The 21,045-nt window shown below is 45.8% G+C and overlaps 1 protein-coding gene across 1 annotated transcript in view; it reads left to right on the top strand.

The window, feature by feature from the left end:
• Positions 1–21,045, top strand: part of Wwox (WW domain containing oxidoreductase) — a 961,447-nt gene that overhangs the window by 241,255 nt on the left and 699,147 nt on the right. The window contains exon 6 of the mRNA XM_004625768.2: positions 17,686–17,774. Within this exon, the coding sequence (XP_004625825.1) occupies positions 17,686–17,774 (89 nt within the window). The remainder of the gene's footprint in view (positions 1–17,685; positions 17,775–21,045) is intronic.

The following is a 21,045-nucleotide window of genomic DNA, read 5'->3' as shown; positions in this document are numbered from 1 at the left end:
AAAAAAAAAGATACTGTTGTCTAACCTTGGACTCAAGAGTTTTATACTCAAATATGTATTTGATACGGGAAGCCCCAGGAGAAACAGGAAAAGACTAGAGATACCAGCTGTGTAGCGTCTTGGCAGAGCCCTGCTCCCCGCTACAAAATGACAAGTCCATGTAGAGAACTGGGGAATTAAGTGGTGAAAGCACCCTGGTAGCTCTAGAGTTGAACAGGATGCATTTGAGGGAGTGGGCAGCGCACCTGGCCAGAGCCGGCCATATGCAGACAGCTGCCCCTGTCCTCAGAGGCTAGGCTGCCCTGCTGTTGTTATCTGGGCAAAGTGCACAGGCAGCATTCCGCATCCTGTTAGGGGGTTCATTTCTCCAGAAAGGTCTGTCTCTGAAGGAGGACTCAGGAACAGATACACAACTCCAGATAAATATAATTTATACCAAAACACAGAAGCTAAGAGTGACGGTGCACCCCTGTCACCCCAGCAGTCTGGGAAGTCGAGGCAGGTGGCTAGCAAGTTTAAGCTTACTGGGCAGCTGAGCCACTTAGCGAGACCTTGTAGCCAAATAACAAATTCAAGCAGGGATGGTAATGTAGCTCAGTGCGAAGGCCTGGGATCCAATTCCCAGTACCTTAAAAGTGAGCAGAAACCAAAAAAGGACATTGCTTTTACATATAGGTGTGTATAGCAGTGGCCCTAATGTGGTAAGGGGAATGACTGCAGCTGGCAGCATGGGATTTTTGCAAGCTCGTGACATTGATTTCTGTGTCTCACCTCACTCCTTAGCAAGATGCAAAATGATATTGTCTACTTTTCTATTTATTGGCCACCTCTACGTTTTTGAGAAATGTCTGCTTATTTGCCTGGCCAGTAGAGAAACGTAGGTTAAATCCACACTAAAGTACCGTCTCACTGCAGAAGAATGGCCATCACCCTGGCAAGAGCACGTCAAGACAGGAATCCTTCTACATTGCAGGTGAGAGCGTAAACTCATAAAACAATTATAGACTCAGCATGGACAGTCCTCAGAAAACTAAAAGTAGAGATTCCGCTGGAGTCAGCCATCCCCCTTCTAAGCATCTTCCTGAGAGTTAAAGACTTTGTATTTCATGGACACGTGCATGCTCACTGTAACAGCCACCCCACCCATAATGGCTGAGCCTTGGAAGCAGCCTGTATGCCCATCAGTAGATGAGTGCGAAAAGGAAATGTGCTGTTTTCACACAATGGAATACTATTCTGCCATAAAGAAGGATAAACTTGGCATTTGTAGGAAAATGGAGATACCTTGGTACCAGAATGTTGAGTGAGATAACTCAGACACATGAGTTTGTACCGCACATGGTTTTTCTTATCTGAGAAACCCCAATACAGATAATGAGAGCACTTAAAGAAAGGTAATAGGAAGTTGAGTGATACATTTCCAGGAGGGAGGGGAACAAGAGGTGGAGGCAGGGGGGAAAAAAGGAAGGGAAAACAAATCGAAAAAGAAAGTTGCTGAAAAAATTAGAAATGGCGCTTTTGCACATGGAAAGCAAACCAGTGTTGGAAGGAGCCAGGAGGCCTGCGGGGAGGGGAGGGGGCAGAAAGGAAGAACGAGCAGGCCACATGGACCCAAACACATACGATTCACGTAATCATTGCACACCACAAGCAGTACTGATGAAAAGTGTGAGAGTGACATCGTGTGCTTTGCAGTGTGGGGAAGGGGCTTAGGGGTGTGTCCGCGTGCCCACGTGTGCTGGACAGCAGCCCGTGGGTAGGGGTGCCGTGTGAGCCCCGGCTGCGCTGCTGCTGTTCCTCCCTGGGGTGAACACCACTTTCTAAACAGGGTTTACTTTGTGGTAGGGCAAGAGAAGGCACAGGAGAGCCTGTGATGCCCCGGGGATTTCGTCGGTGTCGAGTGTGCTGTTTTTAGGGCTCTATGGCCTTTTTGGTCCTTGTTTTCCAGTTCTTGCCTCTTTCTCATGTGTGTCTACTTGTCAGGATGGAGTTGTGTTCTCAGTCTTTTTACTTTTTATGTCTTTATTATGCTTTTTTTTTGGTCTGCTTTCTATATAGCCTGGAAGCAGATGTAGATTTCTCATTATAACTGATTATTTTCTTGGGGGCCAATTCTATTCTTTATCCTCTGGGCTATGGGTTTCAATTCCTCTAGAGTCCTTCTAGGTGTGTGTGTGTGTGTGTGTGTGTGTGTGTGTGTGGTTGGCAGCCTTTTGTATATAACTGCTTTCTAATTTTTCTCACTTTGTTGTTGTTATTTTTATTTTCTGTCTCAATGGGATGTATGTACTACAGGAGATGGCTTTTTATACTCACTATTTTTGTTACTGTGGATTGAACCTAAGACCTTTACTCTGAGCTACATCCTATGCTCTTTTCATTTTAAAGTCTGAGTCACGGCCTTACAAGTCGCCATACTGCCCAGTTGGGCTAGGAACGCGATCCTGCCTGGGCCTCCCAGAGTACTTGGACTACAGCACTGGTAACAGCTGGCTGGTGGCCAACATGAATTCCTATTAAGTAATTTTTATTTCTTGGTTTGGGTAATGTTCAGAAGTCGGCTTATTTTCTGAGACTTTATTATGACGTCTTCCTAACTTGTTGTCTTTTCTTCCTTTGTATCTTGCTATGACGCTCATTACTGTTTTCTTGAGTGTTATCCGTGCTTCAACTGGCATTATGACTCGTCCTCATGCTCAGAGCGTGTGAGCCGATCTGTACACACCTGGATAACTCCGCAGAACACGCAGTCACCCGCCCACAGCTGCAGTGCGCCAGCATCCGCGTCCTTGCTCTGTGTAACTCAGGCAAATGTAAAACTCTTACACTGAGGTTTTCTTCTGCTTTTATTTCCTGACTCTTGACTCTCAACAAACAGACACAACTTTCTCAACATTTTTTTCAGTGAAAATCTTTTCTTTTCAGTTTCTAACTTATGTCCTTGTAAGACTGTTTGACCCATGTAGTGGCGAGTACATGTGTTGACATTTACCTTTGTGCTTGGCTGACGGTTAATTTCAAGACTGTAACTAAAAAATTGTGTATTTTCTGCATGTAGGGTTCTGTAGCTCTTTTACATCGAGCCTGTTAACCATTTCATCTGACTGCTTTGTTGACTTTATCTTCCTTGTGCCAACATAAATTGCTAACATCTTCTGAAACTTTTTGAATTCATCCATGCTTTAAGGCTATGTTGTTTGACAAAGGCAAATTCATGATTGTTATGTCTCCTTGTGTAATTTTTTCTCCTATTACACAGTTGTCCATTTTGGTCTCTGGTCTGTTGATTAGGTGTAGTATTTTACTTTTATTTATGTTAATATTGCTTCATCTACTTTCAACATTTTCCCATTCTGCTTCTTTCATCCTTAAAGCTTCATTTTTCCAGTATTTGTTTTACTCACCTATCTTACAACGTCAGGCAGTGCTGCCTGCTGGCAACAATAGTTCCCAGTTATTTTCATGCCTTAACATGATATTAATTTATTTCTAGCTCATGGGACAGTGCTTCTTCTGATCCAGAGTCCCTGCAAGTGGGGTGAGACTGTTGGGAGCTTCGTGACCCTTGTGGGGTGCATGCACTATACTTCCTCCACTGACAGTTGTGAGCAAGACCTGGAATTGCTGAGTCCCCAGGCAGAGGAGGCCCTGGGCTTGGGGAGGAGCGAGTGGGCTCTGGTACAGTCCTTCCATCTGGATACCGAGTCCTTTCTGCTTCTTGCTTCCCAGACAGAGAAGACCCCATTCTGCTACTGCTGTACAGGGGGAAACCTTGAGTTTCCCTTGTGGCCACACATGGTTCCTTAAGGACTCTGACGTGAAGAAAAGCAGCTTCTCCTGCAGGCCTGCAGCCCCCACTGTAGCCTGATCTGGTAGAGGTAAATTAGAGGCAGAATATTAGCAATAAAACCTCCTGTTTTATTTAAGAGAAGAACTGGAAATACCCTGTTCCATGGCAGTTGGAGACAGACTCCTGGTGGCCTGTAGGGGGCTTGACAGAAAAGTAAAGCCATATTAACATGCTGAGCTATAAATGGCTCAAGTCAGCAACTTCTGACATTGACAGTCCTACGGATAACCCACTACTATTATGGACTACTGGACTATATTGGATTATTGTGCTGAATTCACGTACCTACAATATTTAAATGGCAATGGAATACCCATCTTTGACAAAACTAAACAAAAAAGAGGATACAAATGAAGGACCATTTTGTATCTGTATATACAAAATAGGATAGATATACAGCTACTTTCTCTTAATTCAATGAGAAGAAAGATTTGTACTAATAGTGTTTGGACAGGATATCATGTCTACATCTTGTACTATGAATAACCACTATGAAGACAACAATATGCAATGTATTAATTATTGAAACAGTTTCAATAATTAATCGGTTTTGAAATTGTCTCATTGCTATTTGTTCCTCAATAAAATTAATAATAATAAAAAAAAGAACAAGTCCAGGGACCCGGGTTTGATCTCCTACGTGCTGTATTGGCCCCACCCCTGGGGCTTGCTGAGATGGCCACTGAGACTGGGTGTGGTGGCATGCTTCTGTAATCCCAGCACTTGGGAGGCTGAAAACAGGAGGATCACTACGAGTCCCATCTGTGTAGTGAGACCCTGTAGACTGTAGACCCTGTACTAAAATAGAAAAAAAAAGAAGGAAAGAACAAATGAACGAACAAGTCCTTTGGAGGGGAGTCTAGTATGTCATAGTCCTACCACCACCACCTACCTGCCTTGTATGACTGGGTCTGCAGGACAGGACAATACCTCCTGGGGCTGCTGCTGTGAGGTTGGGGATTGTAGGATGTTTTTGATGGGGTGGTTCTGGGGATTGAACACATCATATTGAGCTACATTCATATATATATTATATATATATAATTTTGAGACAAGATCTTGCTAAATTGCTAAGTTGTCCAGGCTGGTCTTGAACCTGAAGTCCTCCTGCCTCTGTCTCCCAGAGTGCTGAGATTACAAGGATGCACCATGGATCCTGGTGGGAATTCAAAAGATTTTTGTTTTTGATAATTACAGGCTTTGATGGTAAGATTTTCCATTCAGTAAGTGCCTTGCTAGTCTTCGTAGTAGTCAAATATTGCTTCCCAGTTCATCTGTGTGTAATCGTCACACTGTTTCCTAAACATAAATCTCAAGTTTGTCTATTTTTTAATTTGTTATCATCATGAATCTCAGTCTGTCTGTGTGTCTGTTTCCCTCCCTCCTCCCTCCTTCCTTCTGAACTTGGTAGCAGCTACCACAAGGCCTTCTAAAATAATGGCGATGGGTTGAAGAGTAGCATCCTTAACCCTGTATTTGCTACTGGGCTGAATTAGTCAAATTTACTCTGAAGTTGTCCTGGGTGATTGACTCTCAAAATTTTTTTTTCCCAGGCCTTTTTTATGGTCTTCGGGCTCCTGGATCTATTGGCGTTTTCAAGTGTATAATGTCTAACTTCCATTTCTGCTTTCAACCTGAGCCACTTTTCCTTCCCAAGCTCTCCTCTCTTGTGTACTGTCTTGAAGAAAGCAGGGAGCAGGCAGAGCATGCTGATGTCCCTGCTGCTTCCCAGAGCCTCAGCTTGGCAGGAGTTAGAGCCACCCTTCAAGTTAGGACAGAGGATGGTTTCACCAAATGCCTCTCAGTGTATGACACAGGCCACATGAGTGTCCCTGATCCACAGGTGGCTTTTGTCCATGTGGTGAGTAAAGTATCTGGCTTCCTTTTATCTAGTGCCTCTGGAGTCCCTAGGAACCATTGTAAATGACATGTGTTTCCTGGCAGGAGGAAGCCAGTACGGGACCCAGTTCCCTGGAGGAACAACCCCAGTGGGAGACTTCCCCACACCATTGGTGGGAACCTAGATGCCCGCCTCAGGCTGGCACAGGCAGGATCAGTGACATTTCTGTCCAAGCTTCTGCTCCTCATGGCCGTCCCATGCTGCAGAACAGGATGGCTGTTTCCTTCAGTCTGCACTGCAGCTTTTTTATATCATAGAGCCAGCTTTTAAAATTGTCACCTATGACTTTCTGCTTTTTAATGTGTAGATTTAAAAGCCCGTTCTGTTTCTTACAGATACTGATATTTGTACTAATTTCTGTGTTTCATTCTGTGTGTGTGTGTGTGTGTTTCCTACCATCTTTTTTTTTTCTTTTTTATTGTTATACTTAAATTTGCTGGACATATTTTTGGATTGGTTGATTCCAACATTGTGGATTGTTTGAATTTCTTTATATCTCAGGCATTCTGCACATCTTTTTTTCCCCTCCCCTGATGCTCCTGGTATGGATTCTTCCTTCTTACTGTTGCTTCCCCTCCTCCCTCTCTCCTTTCTTTCCTTCTTGCCTCTCTGCTTCTCTCCGCATCTCCCTCCCTTCCTCCTTTCTTTCTGTTATTCTTGAAATGTTACCATAAATCTCATCTAAGCTTTCGCTTACACAGTATAGTTATTCAGTATCATTGTAATCAACAAAAGGAGACCCTCCATCAGCGTGGCGAGCCCGTGGCCCTCTCTGTCTGCATGTGCGCTAGTCCTCTCGGCATCCCACCTTCCCTTCCGTGTAGCTGAGCATCCAGTTTTCAGGTTTAGTCGCACTATTGGTGCTTTGCAATAAATGGTTGGGTTTTGAGCTGCACCCCGAGCACTTCGACCCTAAAAGGTTCGCCATTATCGCCTTATGTGATTTAGTGGCTCAGTGAATTCCTCCTTCCCATAAAACATGTCCTCCTTGTTCCTGCTCTTTCACTTTCTTCTCCAATTCATTTGTAAGTGAGATTTATTTGGTGGTGCAGCTGATCTGCCCTGTGTGGACACCTTGGCTGTAACTTGCCCATGACCCATCCTTTGGTGAAGGTGTGGTTTGAGTTCCCATCTTCTGTTTTTGTAAGTGGTGAGAGCCTTTGAGAAACTGCCAGGCAGGTGCGCTTCTAAGCAGAAATCCTCTTCGGAACATTCTTAAGTTCATCTGTTGGACATCCTGCCTTGCCTCTGCAGAGCCTCTTCACACTTATTTGTGAAAATGGCCACGGCTGCTCCTCAAGCGCGATGGCCCTGTTACGTTCACTGTCTGCTCTGCGTTGAGCTGGTCTCTCTGCCAGGCAGTGTGGCCAGCTTCTCAGGCACTGTGCCAGCGGCGGAGGCTCCTGGATCTCCAAGTGGCTTAGGTGAACTCATGGCTGCCATTAGTGCTAGGCTACTTCCATTTCTACTTAGGACTTGCCCGCGTGTGCAGGGGCTCATTGTACAGGCATTCGGTTGTACAGCCTGCCTTGAAAACTTGCACTGTGCTACTCACTGTTCAGCAAGTATTCCAGATAGAGAGCCCGAGCTGTACTTTTTAATTTACTGTCAGTGCCAATGTGTTGTTTTGGTTTTCCTTCATTGTGTTCCATGGTATTCTTAGGACTGGAAATTGGAGTCACCTTTTTGGAGGACACCCAGCCAAAAAAATACCTGTCAAAATTTAAAATATGGCTATCCCTTGACCTAGCAGCAGTTCCACTTCCGGGGATTACTGTGTAGAAGAAAATATACATCACAAAGTGCATGTCTGGTAGCATTGGTTTCACTGGTGAAAAACAGACAGTAACAGATGATAACATTAAGGGCATGAAAATCAGTAGGCAGCCCCTACAGGACACCGAGGTGCTTTTCATGGATATCAACCCGAAGGAGGACACTTTTCTTTTGTAACTCATGTTTGCACAGGTGGGAATCTATGGAACTGAGAACTTAAGTAAAAGTTTGCAAAGCTAGTGCCGAAGGAGGGGCATTATTAGTAATGATCCAGCATCCCTACAGTGCACTGAACACACTAAAGTGGTGGAAAAATATGGGGCAAGAACTCTATTTAGATGGAGTCTTTAATTAGGTATTTATGGGAAAAAGCAGGCTGTAAAGCAACGTGTGAGCCATGCCATTGTGTTTGTAGGAGGAGTTAGGGGTGCTTTGGTGTGGGTAGCAAATGCATAGTGCTATGAGGAATTTGAGTGGCCCTCTTAACAGCTTTCCTTGGGGAGGTGCAGCTTGTGAGCGTTTTCCCTTTATATATTTACACTTCTGCATGATGGTACTCTCTTCCATGACCCACTTTTATTTTTACCAGTAAAGGTGAACTTAAGTAGCTGAAGTGGTGAATCTAGGTTCATCTCTGCAGTCACTCACAGACAATCTCAGCAGTACTGACAGGTGGGCCCAGGCACGTGTGTGTGTGTGGGGGGGTGTCTGTGCACTGAAGGATGTCTACAGCATCCCTGGCCTCCACCTACTATCTGCCCATAACCACATGGGAAGCTGTGACACCAGACATGCCCCCAGGTCCTGCCGGATGTCAGCTGGGGTGTCAGCTGGCCATGGGCTGAGAACTCCAAGGTGGCCCCTGCTCACAGTGAAGGATGCCTCCATTCCGAAGGCTGCACAAAAGATCCTGCTATTTGAGATTATTGCCAACTTCCTACGTTCTTCAGCTAGAATGTACAGTCCTCTAAATCACAGCAGGCATCTTGCTTTGCTCTTTCTCCTCCACTCAACCGCTCTGGACCTTTCACTAGCTAACCAAGAGGCCCAGATCTCTGTGTTTGCAACAGGGCATCCGTGGTTTAGGGTGGAGAACAGTACTGATCTTTCCTTTCGTTAGCAACTCACTGAAGGGGGAGGTTCCAGTGCTTAGTAAGTTTCTTTAAGAACACAGCTATTAAATATGCACAATATATAGACTGTTCCTGTTGTGAATGTAATTATACAGTAAATTAGCTGATGTCCTGTATGTCGCTTCTTAAGCACATCTCTGATGCTTCCAGTACTTACATATGATAGAGGGATGTTTATTAAGAGTCTTCAACTGTGTATAAAAGTGGAGCAGTCAAAAGTAATGGTGTCTGCTGAAGGATTCTTTATCATATGAATTTACCTTTAGTCATCTATTATTTATTTCGGCTATTTTATATGCCATTATAATAAATATTATGACAGAGAAAGCTTTTACGCTTCAACTTATGTACCACTCTTTACTTGCTGCAGTCCTTCAGGAAAATGTGACCATGTTTTACCTATAGTTAACGTAAATCATCGCTTACATTAGAATGAAAAATTCACTATGAAAAAAGCCTTTCTTCAATAGCAAGGTGCAAATGCACGATCCTGTTGACTGCCAAGCTCCTGCTCCTGCGCTGTCTTCTCTTAAGCTGTTTTTAAGCTGCAAAGTGAATACATTGCATGGAGGGAAATTGGAAGGTTTTGGAATATTTTCACTCTCTTGTTAGTTTCTGGCAAGATAAGCATTTTTTATCCAGAGTGCAAAATATTGCCAATTACTGTCTAGCCATTTTTAATAGTTCTGCTTAACATGGCTCGTAACTCATGCACCAAATTATATCACCCATTATCTGGTATAATTTCTCCTTGAACAACCTCAAAATTACCTATAGATATTGATACGGTTATTTTATAAATGGACTTCTACCAACAGAGGTAAAATGCAAAGCTTTGGGCTTGTACATAATAAAGAGTTGCTGTGATTTTCTGCTTAGAGCTGTTTGGGTGTTTTGTCAGGGAGCTGCAGAAGTACTTATTTGGGACTTGCGACTGAGGAGATATTTGATGGCTGATTTCAAGGTTATGAATGGCAGACCCAAAACCTGTGCTCCAAAGGTTTTCAGGGAAACTTAGGCTTCATCAGAGATCATTTTGATGTAGTTCTTTATTTCAAAATGTAGACTCTTCTCTCAGAATGTTTTCTTATACAAAGTATAGTGTCCTATGGGCTGGTAAAATGTGTAGATCCAGGAATGACACTCTCAAACTCATCCTTTTCTGGAAAGAAGGAGGAAAGCACACTCACCAGTGATGCTGCTCCTCTTAGGACTCAGCCAGAATAGGCAAACTCCCCATCAGACATGCTGTTGTCACTGGCAGGGGTTTGTTCGAAAGATTTGTGACAAGAATCACACATCAACGAAAGCATCGGTCTCCTCATGCATTTCCCAGGGAAGATGCTGCCATCCTTTGCTACCATTAACATCACTTAAATAATACCAGAGAAATTAGTGTTATGAAGCCCCGCATAGCATATTGATAAATTATTAAACCAGTGCAGTTAGATCTCCACTGTAGTCCAGTGAATAATGTCATGTCAATAATATACTCAGTACTCATGGCTCTTGCTGTTGTAAATGTGACAGCTCCTGTTTAAGGTTTCAGAACATAAAACCAGGACTGAGAGTCCGTGAAGAGGAAGAGTGAGAGACATCAGCATAATCCAATTAAGGCCCATTGGATTAGAATTTGCGGGGTGCCATTAGTGATAAGCTCTGAATATAGATTATTGCCTTTGTGCCATTTTCCTTCCAGCAATAACATCGCCATTGTAAATTCTAAGCACATAAAATAAATATGATATAAAATAGACACAAACAAGAATATATCGATGGTGTTAATTTCTTTGTAGCTTCTTAGTGTTATGTGTTGAGGAATAGAAGACAGAGATACAACGCAGAGTGGCATCCCCAGCATGACACGAGCCTTGGGACGGGCTTTGGAACTGACTACACCTTGGGTGAAAGCCTATATCTTTATCAGCTGTGTCACCTTAATGTCCACCCACCTGTTTTCCCTTCTGTAAAATGAGAGAGATTGTACATACTTTGAAAGATTTTTTCATATTACCAGTGAATGAAAAAGTATCACCAAGCACATCATAGGTGCTTTTAATATCAATGAATATAAGTAAATGAGTTTCTTTTAGGGGGACCCATGAATAAAGCTCCCCAAGCATAAGAAATGATAGGCACATAGCTCTGAGGTCTGCAGAGACTGGCACTTTGAAACAAGGTTACAGAGTTGCTCATTCACCACAACAATTTGTCTTGCTTCTCCAGTTGGGTATGAGGGATCACCTAGGATGAGAGTCAGGTTTCCTGGGTGTGTTGCAGGCTGAGCTTTTCCCACACTGAATGCTTCCAAGGTCCTCAGTGGTTCTTTCAACCCCTGAAGAGGTCTGCTCCTCTTTTTGCCCCACTTAGTGATGATGATTTCAGAGCAACATCAGGAAGAGCTTCCCCCACCTGCCATTCAGGGAGACATAAGTAGTTGTGGGGATTTTTTGGTGGAGAATATAAAGCCCAAATACTAGACCAGAGTAATTTGAAGCAAGGTTATGCAATTTTCCTTAGCGTCTTCCATACCACCTAGCAGCTCAGCCCCCACAGCAAATACTCTGGGTTCATTACACAGAGAAATAGGAGGGTGGGGTGGACTCATCCATACCATCCCAGGTGATTGGCAGGCATTTTATAATAAATTAGGACTTTATAGATTCAATCGCTGGCATTATTCATATTGAGCTTTTCAAGGGCATGCTGTCTTTTTCATTGGCCGTCCTGTTGTTGGTAAGCAAGGTATACCTATTATTTATTCCCTTGATGTGTTACAATGATGGAGAATAAAGAAAAGAAGTAAAGGTGGTGGAATCTATGAGCAGTGGGTTTATCTTTAGAGGTAGTGTTAGTAACTGAGTGACTAAATGAACTGGCAGTAGTGAACGTCCTCCCCCCTGTTGACCTCAGGAGCAAGCCGAATGCTGCCCAAGGCCCATGGAGTTGCATATCTGGTGGTCTTTCCTAAGCTTGGTTCTGGCTGCCGTGGACCTCTTTCAGGGCCATGGAAGGAGATGGTTAAAAGCAGGGATGGATTTTGTGTGCAGTTTAGAGTATGAAAGAGTGATACAAATCATGACTTGGGTTGGATTGTGGCCCTTTTGGGTATTGTTTGGGTGATGTCCAGTAAGAGCCTATGAGCTTTAGCTTCTCTGTCTGTGGGATGGGTGGACAGCAGTAACTCCCCCCACAGGCTGTTGTTCTGTAGAGGGGTGCTGCTCACTGCTCTGAAATTGTTCCCGTCCGCTAGTGATGATCTGTGCGGCCCTGTCTGAAAAGGGTGGGGCTGTTGCAGCGCTCTCTGCAGACTCTTCTCAGGTGCAAGGTACTATGTGTAGTGCATTCCACATTTTTCCTCCTCTCCTGAGCTGCTATTATTATTATTATTATTATTATTATTACTATTATTATTATTATTATTATTATTATTCCCATCCTACTGAGGACAGCCCTGAGTACACGAGAAGAGCTAACTTGTGCAGCTGGTAGGTACTGGACCTGATTCAGACCTAGGCAGCATTTGAATCCATGGCTTTACTCAACACCTTTGGTTCCAGAACCCTCACTAAATTTGGACAAGAGGACATCATGCCCTCAAGGGTATTTGTGGAGCCTCTGCTTTTTCCTCTGGGTTCTGTGCCATCCTTCACAGTGGAACTATTGAAACTTCCCCTGAGCTGGTTATGTTAAGCTTGTAAAATTACCATGCACTGTTATTGAAAAGCAGCAGGCATTACACTTTTTTTAATTTGTGTGTGTGTGTGTGGCCAGCTCAGCCCACCAGGGGGTGGGGCCGGCTGGCATGTGGTGCTGGGGGATTGAACCGCGGTCCCTGTGCTTTGCTAAGCTTGTTCTAAGTAGGTGCATTAGACCACTGAGCCATCTCACCAGCCCCGGCATTACACTTTGATAGTGACCTTCTGATCATATTCAGAGAGCCCCTGCAACCCGCAGACCTTAGGTTCACTATAAGAGAATAGAGTTTGTGTCCATGTAAAGCAAATGTCATTGTGCCCATTGTCAAATAAGGCAGCTGAAGCCCAGAGCGTCCCTGGCCTTCTGTTGCCAGCCTTGTGGTCATACTGAGCTGTGCCTCCAGGTCAGTCTGGCTCTGCAGTCTCTGCTAAAAATGACGATGTCCTCCTGCTTTTCTCTTTATTTTTTTATTTTTTATTTTTTGGCAGAACCAGGGATTGAACTCAGGCCCTTGTGCTTGCCAGGCAAGCACTTATTCTACTGAGCCATCTCCCCAGCCACTGTTTTTCTCCTTAAACACTGCATACTCCCCAAATGGTCCCTTTGGTTTCTGGCAGTATCACATCTGAATCATACTTGGCTAATTTATAGTCATAAAAGGGTGCTGAAGATCACTGTTGCATGACAACAACAAGCAACCCCTGTGGTGCTGCCTTGACCAACCCTGGAGTGTCCTGCAGCTTTTAGAACTCCAGGAAGGACAGGCATGAGGAGTTGAGGGCCGAAAGTGCAGCCATGCCCCAGAAACCTCTAAGCCCCAGGCAGGCTACGAACTGCCTTTCCAGCTGAGCCCTGGTGTTGGAGCAGGTGGGCTTCCGAGCTCCAGAGAAGTTGCCTGATGCTCCAGGTGTGTGATGCCACCTGTGCGGGTGTTTCAAAATGCTGGGTCGTAGCATCTGTATACATAAATTACGGTACATTAACATTCCTATTTTGCCTGAGATGTTCAGTTTGCGTACTGGTGTGATTAGAGGGAACTGTGAGGATTTGAGGAAGGGTTGAAAGATGCATTTTCTTTCAAGATTTAATGTGCTCAGTTTGAAGTTCCTTATGTTAAACAAAGGCAGGTGGATAGGCAGGTAGGTAGGAAGAGAGATGGGTAGGTACAAAGGGAGGGGCAAGGGGATATGTGGTATAAGTTTTAGGGTGCTGGTGTTTCAGATGCTGTCTTTGCTGTGTTTCTCTATTCATCTGTCTTTTTTAAATTTTTCTAAAATTAATATGAGTTGGAAGGAGAGAATGGCTCAGAATAAGCCTGGAAGGACTAACGGGGCCAAGTGATGACCGTGTGTGTGTTAGTCATTTCCGTTCTTCAGTATGTATCTTCAGTTCTCTCCTGAGTGCAAAAGAAGTGCAGTTCTGGAAGCCAGGCACAAGGCTGGACTTGCCAGTGAGACCTGGGCAGAAGCCACACCTGTCACTGCCCCGTGGAGACCTTTAAGGAGCCATTCACAACCCGTTGCATTTCCTTGCCAGCACTGTGGAGGCTGCCCACAGTATTGGCTCCATCTGTGGGGCCTATGGCTCACTGCAGTGCGTGGGACCCACCAACTTGTGATCACGGAGCTTGAGCAGTTACAGTCCTGGGTTGTTTGAAGGCTTGGTGAATTGGGGTTGTTGCCTGCAGAGGCACATCCTGAGTGACACAGGAGGTCTTGCTAACCACGCTGAAGAATTCGGACCACATCTTGTTGACTGTTCCATGCTATAAGAGCATAGTGTGTGTGTGTGTGTGTGTGTGTGTGTGTGTGCGCTACTTTTGTCAACCCAGAGAGCAAAATCTGACCCAAATGAGACACAAACTTTTCATGTTTCAGATGCCATGTGCTAAGTGAAGCAGCAGTTAATAAAAGTTGTGGGCTTCTTGGTAATAATGGATCAGTTTTGTATCTTGAGCTTCATCATGTTACACACATCGGTACACATGACAAAGTGCCATTGAATTATGTACAAAGATATATGAAGCAAAGGAAAGGAAATGAATACATCTTCAAACTGGCAAAGCCCTTGTTACGTTAGACTGGTGCAGTCAGTTACCACCAGGGTTGGCTTTCAGGTTTTGGTAATGTGCGGTCCACAGGTAAGGTGGTGCTGTCGGGTGAGGCTGGCTCAGGAGTGCCAGGGCACCTTCTGTTCTGCGACCTTTCCTTGTAAAGCTCTCATTAGTTTCAGAAAAAGTTAACAAGAGCAAGTTCATTGAACTAAACCAAGACGATGAATTACAATCGGTCACAGATTCACTAGCGGGCCCACAGGAGGTCTGGCTTGGGCAGGGCAAATCTGTAGCAGTCAGCAGCTCCCTCCTGATAAAAGGGTTCTGTTTGTAGTCTTTTAGTCACGACATTTCCACTTAAAAACCTATGCCGTGCTAAGCATTTCTGTAAAACGGGTAACTTTATTAGACAGTTCCATCCGCAGCACACACAGAGGCGCAGTCATAAACACATACACATGTCCTAATTGCCAGAGCCGTGCTGCCCTGCCCCTGGACTCGCTGTTTTGCAGAGTTTCTCTGCATTTTTCAGGGTCTATAGCAGAAACCAGAAACCTGATATCCAAGGCAGGAGAATTACCTGAGTAATGGTGCGTGGGCTTGAATCACTATCCCCAGGAGCCTGGTAACCCACAGCTTGTGGATTAGTCTGTTGAACTACTTGATGGCTTGTGACCCCTTGTTACGTCTGGATGTGTATGTTCTGATTTTGTTCTTATTGGTGGTGGCAGCTCTGTGCTTTATTTGCAGCAAGTCGGGGAGAACGGAAAGACAGCTTGCCAGTGGTAAGAGATGCAGAGAAAAGAAGGCATGGGTCACTTGGCCCTGCTGTCATTTTCCTCAGAATATTGCTTTGGGGTCCCCATCTGGGAACGTCCTTCCTGTTCAATGGGGGGAATATATATGCATTTTTATAATATGTAATCTGCATAGCCCTTGGCAGAGAGGAACAAGCTCCGTTGTGCCCCGTCCCCTTCCATGAATGTCCGACTCTTTTCTTGTGATGCCTTCAAATTTCCATGAGATTCTGTTGGTGACAGAGACATTCTGCCCTGAGGGAAGGGTGGCAAGTGCCAGAGGAGGCAGGACAAGACTGGTAGGCCTTTCGTTTTCTAACTCTGAATGTCAGATCAAGTAGATACTTTGAGGGAAAGAACTTTCATGAGGGATAGATTAACCACTGACTGCCTTTGTACTTTAGTGGGATTTTCAACCACCAGGTAAATATTGCTACTTGGACTGAAAGAATGTGGGGTTTTGCTCCTCATCTGGGTGCCCGAACTGTCAACATAGGGTGGGATGTCACCCACATGCCTTCAAGTGTCTTGGTAGCAGTTTCCTTCTTTACAGGGTGGTGCCAGGCTCACCTTGCATGGACCACCCCTCTCCCCAGCTCTGTGAATCCCAGAAAACAGAAACTCTCACAACACTCCGTTGTGGGCATCGCACATTTTTCACGGGTCAGGTTGCTGCTTTTCCTTTTCTTTCCAGAATCTGCATGTGTGAGCATCTGCCCCTATTGCTGAAGACCCGAAATTTGTATCTGTATTGGTCTGTCTTCCTTTTATCACAGAGATGCTGCTGGGCTTCAGGCAAATCATGTACTACTTTATACAGTGTTTCCCTAAAACTGGGCTCTGTTGGTAGACATAACCAAGGTCCTCCAGGATCTAACATGATCTGGACCACCATGGTCTTCAGGGCGGAACTTTGCACATTGTTTTTCTTTCCACACTGAAATTTAGCCTACCAAGGCCACTGTTTTATTGCCAGTTGGCATTAGGGCAAGAACTTGGCACAATAAACATCTTGCCTCCTCCTAAGTAAATGTATTAAATCTCTGCTCTCTTCCAGACAAGATGTTAGGCACTCAGCACGCATCCTCACAACTCTAGGAGCAAATAACTACCATGCAGTTTTTAACAAGTGAGGAAACTGAGGCTCATGAATGTTAAGTGGTCCAAAGTGAGCCTGCTTACCAGCTGCCACCGCCTGATGTTTATTGTTCAAAGTTTAGGGCTTTGGTTGGAGCCCAGGACACAGGCAGCCGCGATAAATGGGCTGCAGGTGCGCTAAACATCTCCGTACAGCTTGTGCAGTAAGGCAGGGTGGAGGTTGTCTTCATCAGAGCCATTTGTGTCCTGCGTCAGAGCATTAGAGGTTTCATATTATCCTCCTTAGTCTTACGTAAGCTTCCCGGCCTAGACTGCAATTCCCAGTTTAGCCATCCCTTTCAAAGGAGACCTTTCTACCCAAGCAGACATGTAGCCTCCACCACATCATTGGCTTTATGTCCTTTGGAGGAAGTAGGTTGAAGAAGGGTTGATATTTCATCTCATACCCCAAAGTGCCTCCAGTCCTGCAAGTAGGGAGTGCTCCATAAACACAAGTCACGTCGGAGGGGCATCCTTTTGATCTGTCTTTTGGGATCTGGCTACCAAAGGACCATGCTCAGTGAAGGATGATGTTGTCACATTCTGACTTCTGCAGGCCTAGCTTCCTGCCAAGAACTTGGGTTCCGGGTTTGACTGATTCAGGGTCAGTCCTTGGCCCCTTGTTAGCTCTATAGTCTCTTCTAAGATGCTGCCTTGCAAAAGGGGAAGAAATAGTGCGTGGCACTGCATCATTGTCAAGAGCACGGAGAGGCTGTGTGCAGAGGCCCAGCCCATGGTAGACGCTGCATGGACAGTGGCTGTCGTCAGTATCCCATCCTCAGTGAGTGCCCTGCCTGTCCACAGTTGCTGGTATTACTCAGCCAGGGTCTCTCGAGGACCTCGGCCAGCCAGGGCCCATTGGTGTACACAAGTCTTGCCTGCTTTCATATTTCTGTAAATGATTCATTGCTTTTCAATTGTGATACAAGTTTTGTGGAAAGATTTCGCAAGCTGGAAAGCAGCTCAAGATTAAAATGTCCACTGTATCCCAGGATGTTCCAGGCATGTCCCTGATGGCCCTCTGTCCTTATAGCTTTTAGGGACTCAGGTGGAGGGGCGATAACGTGTGCTTGAAGACCCTCGGAGCCTGTTCTGCGTGCTGCAAGAATCACAGCACAGCCCCCACCCTGCAGATGTAGCAGAATCCCAGCCTCACATGCTCCTGAACTTGGCAGTAAAAGCCCTGCTCTTCCATTCATTCCAGTGATTTATATTCTCTCTGGGCGTCTAATATTAAACAGGGGAATTCCGACATGTTCCATAACACATTTACTGTAACTTGATACCATGAACTAAACTTGCTGTTATTTATCATTTCTTTTTATTTTCTCTCATTCCAGCACAAAGCCAAGGTAGAAGCAATGACCCTAGACCTTGCTCTGCTCCGGAGCGTGCAGCATTTTGCTGAAGCATTCAAGGCCAAGAATGTGTGAGTGTTCCAGTGGAGGGTTATAGATCATCATTCCTTGCTATTGTAATGTCTTTATCAGATGAACACAACTGGGAGGACGCGCGAGTGGGGTGCTGTCTTGGCGTCCACACAGGAGGCTCATTTATATTGGCCCTGTTAAGGTGTCCTGTGCTTTCTTGACTCCAAGTCACCCTCATTATGAGACATGTCATCAATCTAATAACAGCTTTCCAGATTAAAAAAAAAAGAAGAAGACACTATTAAGAAACTAGTAAAAGTGGCTAATAAAAGCTAGGCTGTTGTAAGATACAGCCTGGTGATAGAGCTTTTTTGTCAGTGCCTCTCAGATATGAGGACAAATGTATTTTCATTGCACGAGGAACACAGTCCCTCTGTGACCTAGTACTTCAGAGACCTGGGAACCAGAGTATGGGAGCATCCAGTTTTTAAAGTCTGCGGGGATGGGAGATGGTGCACAGATGTGCTTCCACACCTGCGTGCAGAGAGAGAGGCTTGCTCCTGGTTCCTCCTCCTCCTCTTTCAGTCTTTCAGAATGTCCGAAGGAGAAAAGTTTGGTGTGGTGCTTACATATTTTGAGGCCTTTACAGGCTGACTTCCTTTTTCTGTAGAGAGAGGAAAGGGGAGAGAGGAGAGAGGAGCAGGAGAGGGAGAAGGAGAAAAAGTAGAAGTGGAAGAAAAAAGAAAGAGGGAGGAAGACCCCATGCTAGAGCAAGCGACCATGCCTAGCCATACCAGAGTTATAATAGTTTATTCCCAGGTGTTTATTTTTTACTTGGCCTCAAACATAGGCAAGCAATACTGGTTTCTTATTTAACATAGTCATTTATGTTTCATTACTGAATAAACTTAATTTTTTCTGGTGAGATTTAAAACAGGAGGACTCAGTTCATCATAGTGCAGCTGGAGTCAAGGCTGAGATCATTACCTACATTGCTTCCAGGAGCTCTGCTGTGGAAGAGCAGTGTCCTTGGTTAGGCTGTGTCTCGGGAACAACCAAATTACTGTTCTCCAAGGAGATGAAGGATGGAAGGCAGGGGATCTTAGAGCAAGTCATCAAAAGGCGCTGCACAGAGCTGACCCCGGTACCGTCCATGCTGATCCTGCGACTCCCTCGGTGGCTCACTGTGCTGTTTTTGACTGTCTCAGTGCTTGTTCTTGGAGGCTCACTGGTGGTGACTGGGGGCCTGATCCTGAACTCCGGGTGGGCATCTTTAAAGACTGCTGCCGTCCTGAGTGCAGTCCTGCCCATGCACGGGCACTGCTGGGCATCCCGGGCATCCCGCAGATCAGACGGGTCCACTCTGTGCCCTTCACAGCGCTCACAGTGGCCAGAGCTCTTTGAGGAATAGCAGCAGGGTCCGGGGTGGTTGTTTGTGGACTCCTCCCTCATTCATTCCTCTGCTTGTCCCTTTACTTCACACCCATTTGGCGAGGCCGCCAAAGCCTGCCTCTCCTAGGCTCTGCAGAGGGTGGTGGCCCCTGGAAGCCAAGTTAACCTCAAAGGAGCTGTAATCGCTGTTGTCAACAAGCAGCATTTTATTGCTGACGGCTGAGTCCTTAACCCGGTGTGTTTGCAGCGGCTTCAGAGGGAACGGCACTAACAGTCACCACAGCAGAAGTGACAGCCCTGGGCTGGCCTGCTAGCTCAGTGGACTAAAGCGCCTGCTTAGGCAGAGCGCAGTGGCTGGGATTTGATCCCGCCCTGCCTTGCTGGCCCTGCCCTAGGGCGCACTGAGATGGGTTGAGACTGGGCGTGGTTGTGCGCTCTTGTAATCTCAGCACTTGGGAAGCTGAAAGCAGGAGAATTACTATGAGCTCCATCAACGTAGTGAGACCCTGTACAGCCTATAGACCCTGTACTAAGTATAGGAAAAATAGAAGAAGAAGAAGTGGCAGCCCCTTGATTTGGGGCTTATTGTAGGCCACATACTAAGCACAGTTGTCACGCATGCTCTGCCTGTACTCCTTTTCTACTTCAGTCCTCAAAGCCATCCTTTGTGTAGTTGTTGCCATCACACAGAAGCAGGACACGAGGCTGGAAGGGAAGGGTAAGTGATGGACCCAAAACCATGTGGACAGCAGAGAGCTGAGGGCCCATGTGGCGGGGCCCCTAGCCTCCCTGGTAGGCACCACACCCTTGTGTCCTTTACGGGACGGACACTGAGACTCACACAAGGCCAGTGACTTTCACAGGGTGACTTGGCGGTCAGTGGCAGCTGCAGGACTTCAGCCCAGGGCGGACTCCTGCCCTGTCCCTGGCAGTGCCCTGCGCCTGGGTGGGTCTTGCGTTCACTTCCTGCCATGGGTTCCCTCCAGTCCCTGTGTCCAGAGCCTTGGAAGTGAGCAGCTTTGCCCTAGGAGCAGCAACTGTCACGGAGTAGGACCACCTTCCATGCCCTAATGGGACAGTTAGCTTTTAATCATTAAGTAGTTTGGAATCACCAAGTTGAGGTGCCTTTTGGAATCACCAGACCCAAACTGTGCAGGAGCTGGGGCCCGTGTTGCCCTAATCCTAGATTTTAGCAGCTGAATTTGAGTTCTTAACACTTGTACATTCAGAAACAATGGCACTTTTCCATTCAGAACTCCACACTGCACTTTGTGTGTCTCTTGGGAGCACAGGATTGTACATGGCTTTGAGAAACATTGTGGTAGCGAAAATATGCAGAAAAAAGGGAGCGCTTTTACTTTTGAAATACTGCCAAAGTGAAATCGCTCGCCACCAGGCAGATGACAGTTCAGGATGCACCAGTCTTTAGATTCGGAGAACTGTCAGAAGTGAATCTAAGTGCCGGTGACGGGGCTGCCAAAAAAACACGTGTAACTCTGTGCTCATCGTCACCTTCCATCTTTAGACATTAACATTTTCTTGTGTGTGAAACATAATGACAAATGAAAGAAAGGCTGCTGGTTTAGAGCTGATTGCTCTTTGCACTTTTGGACTGAAGAGAAGAAGAACCCTTGACTATGAATTCTGCGCGGATGCCTCGTCTGGCTCACCATTTCCACGCCTGCATGTGCAGGGGCAGGGTTTGTGCAGGCAGTCTGTGGGGGCTTTCCTTGGTTCCTGCTCTGGACCAAGTGTACTGCCCCACCCTGGGAGAGGCGTGGGCTGTATGGACTGAGGCCGAAAAAGACCGAAACCCAGCCGAATACCAGCCATGCACCAGCCTCTTGCTCTGCAGAACCGCCCTCTGTGTGCCTGTTAGCAGAAGATGTGGAACCAGCTCTCTGGGGACGTCTCCCCCTTCTTGGGGCTTGGGTGCGG

The sequence above is a fragment of the Octodon degus genome, unplaced genomic scaffold, assembly GCF_000260255.1.
Source record: "Octodon degus isolate 3935 unplaced genomic scaffold, OctDeg1.0 scaffold00011, whole genome shotgun sequence".
NCBI lineage: Eukaryota > Metazoa > Chordata > Mammalia > Rodentia > Octodontidae > Octodon > Octodon degus.
The sequence above is the reverse complement of the archived record's forward strand: the minus strand, read 5'-3'. Positions and strand labels throughout refer to the sequence as shown.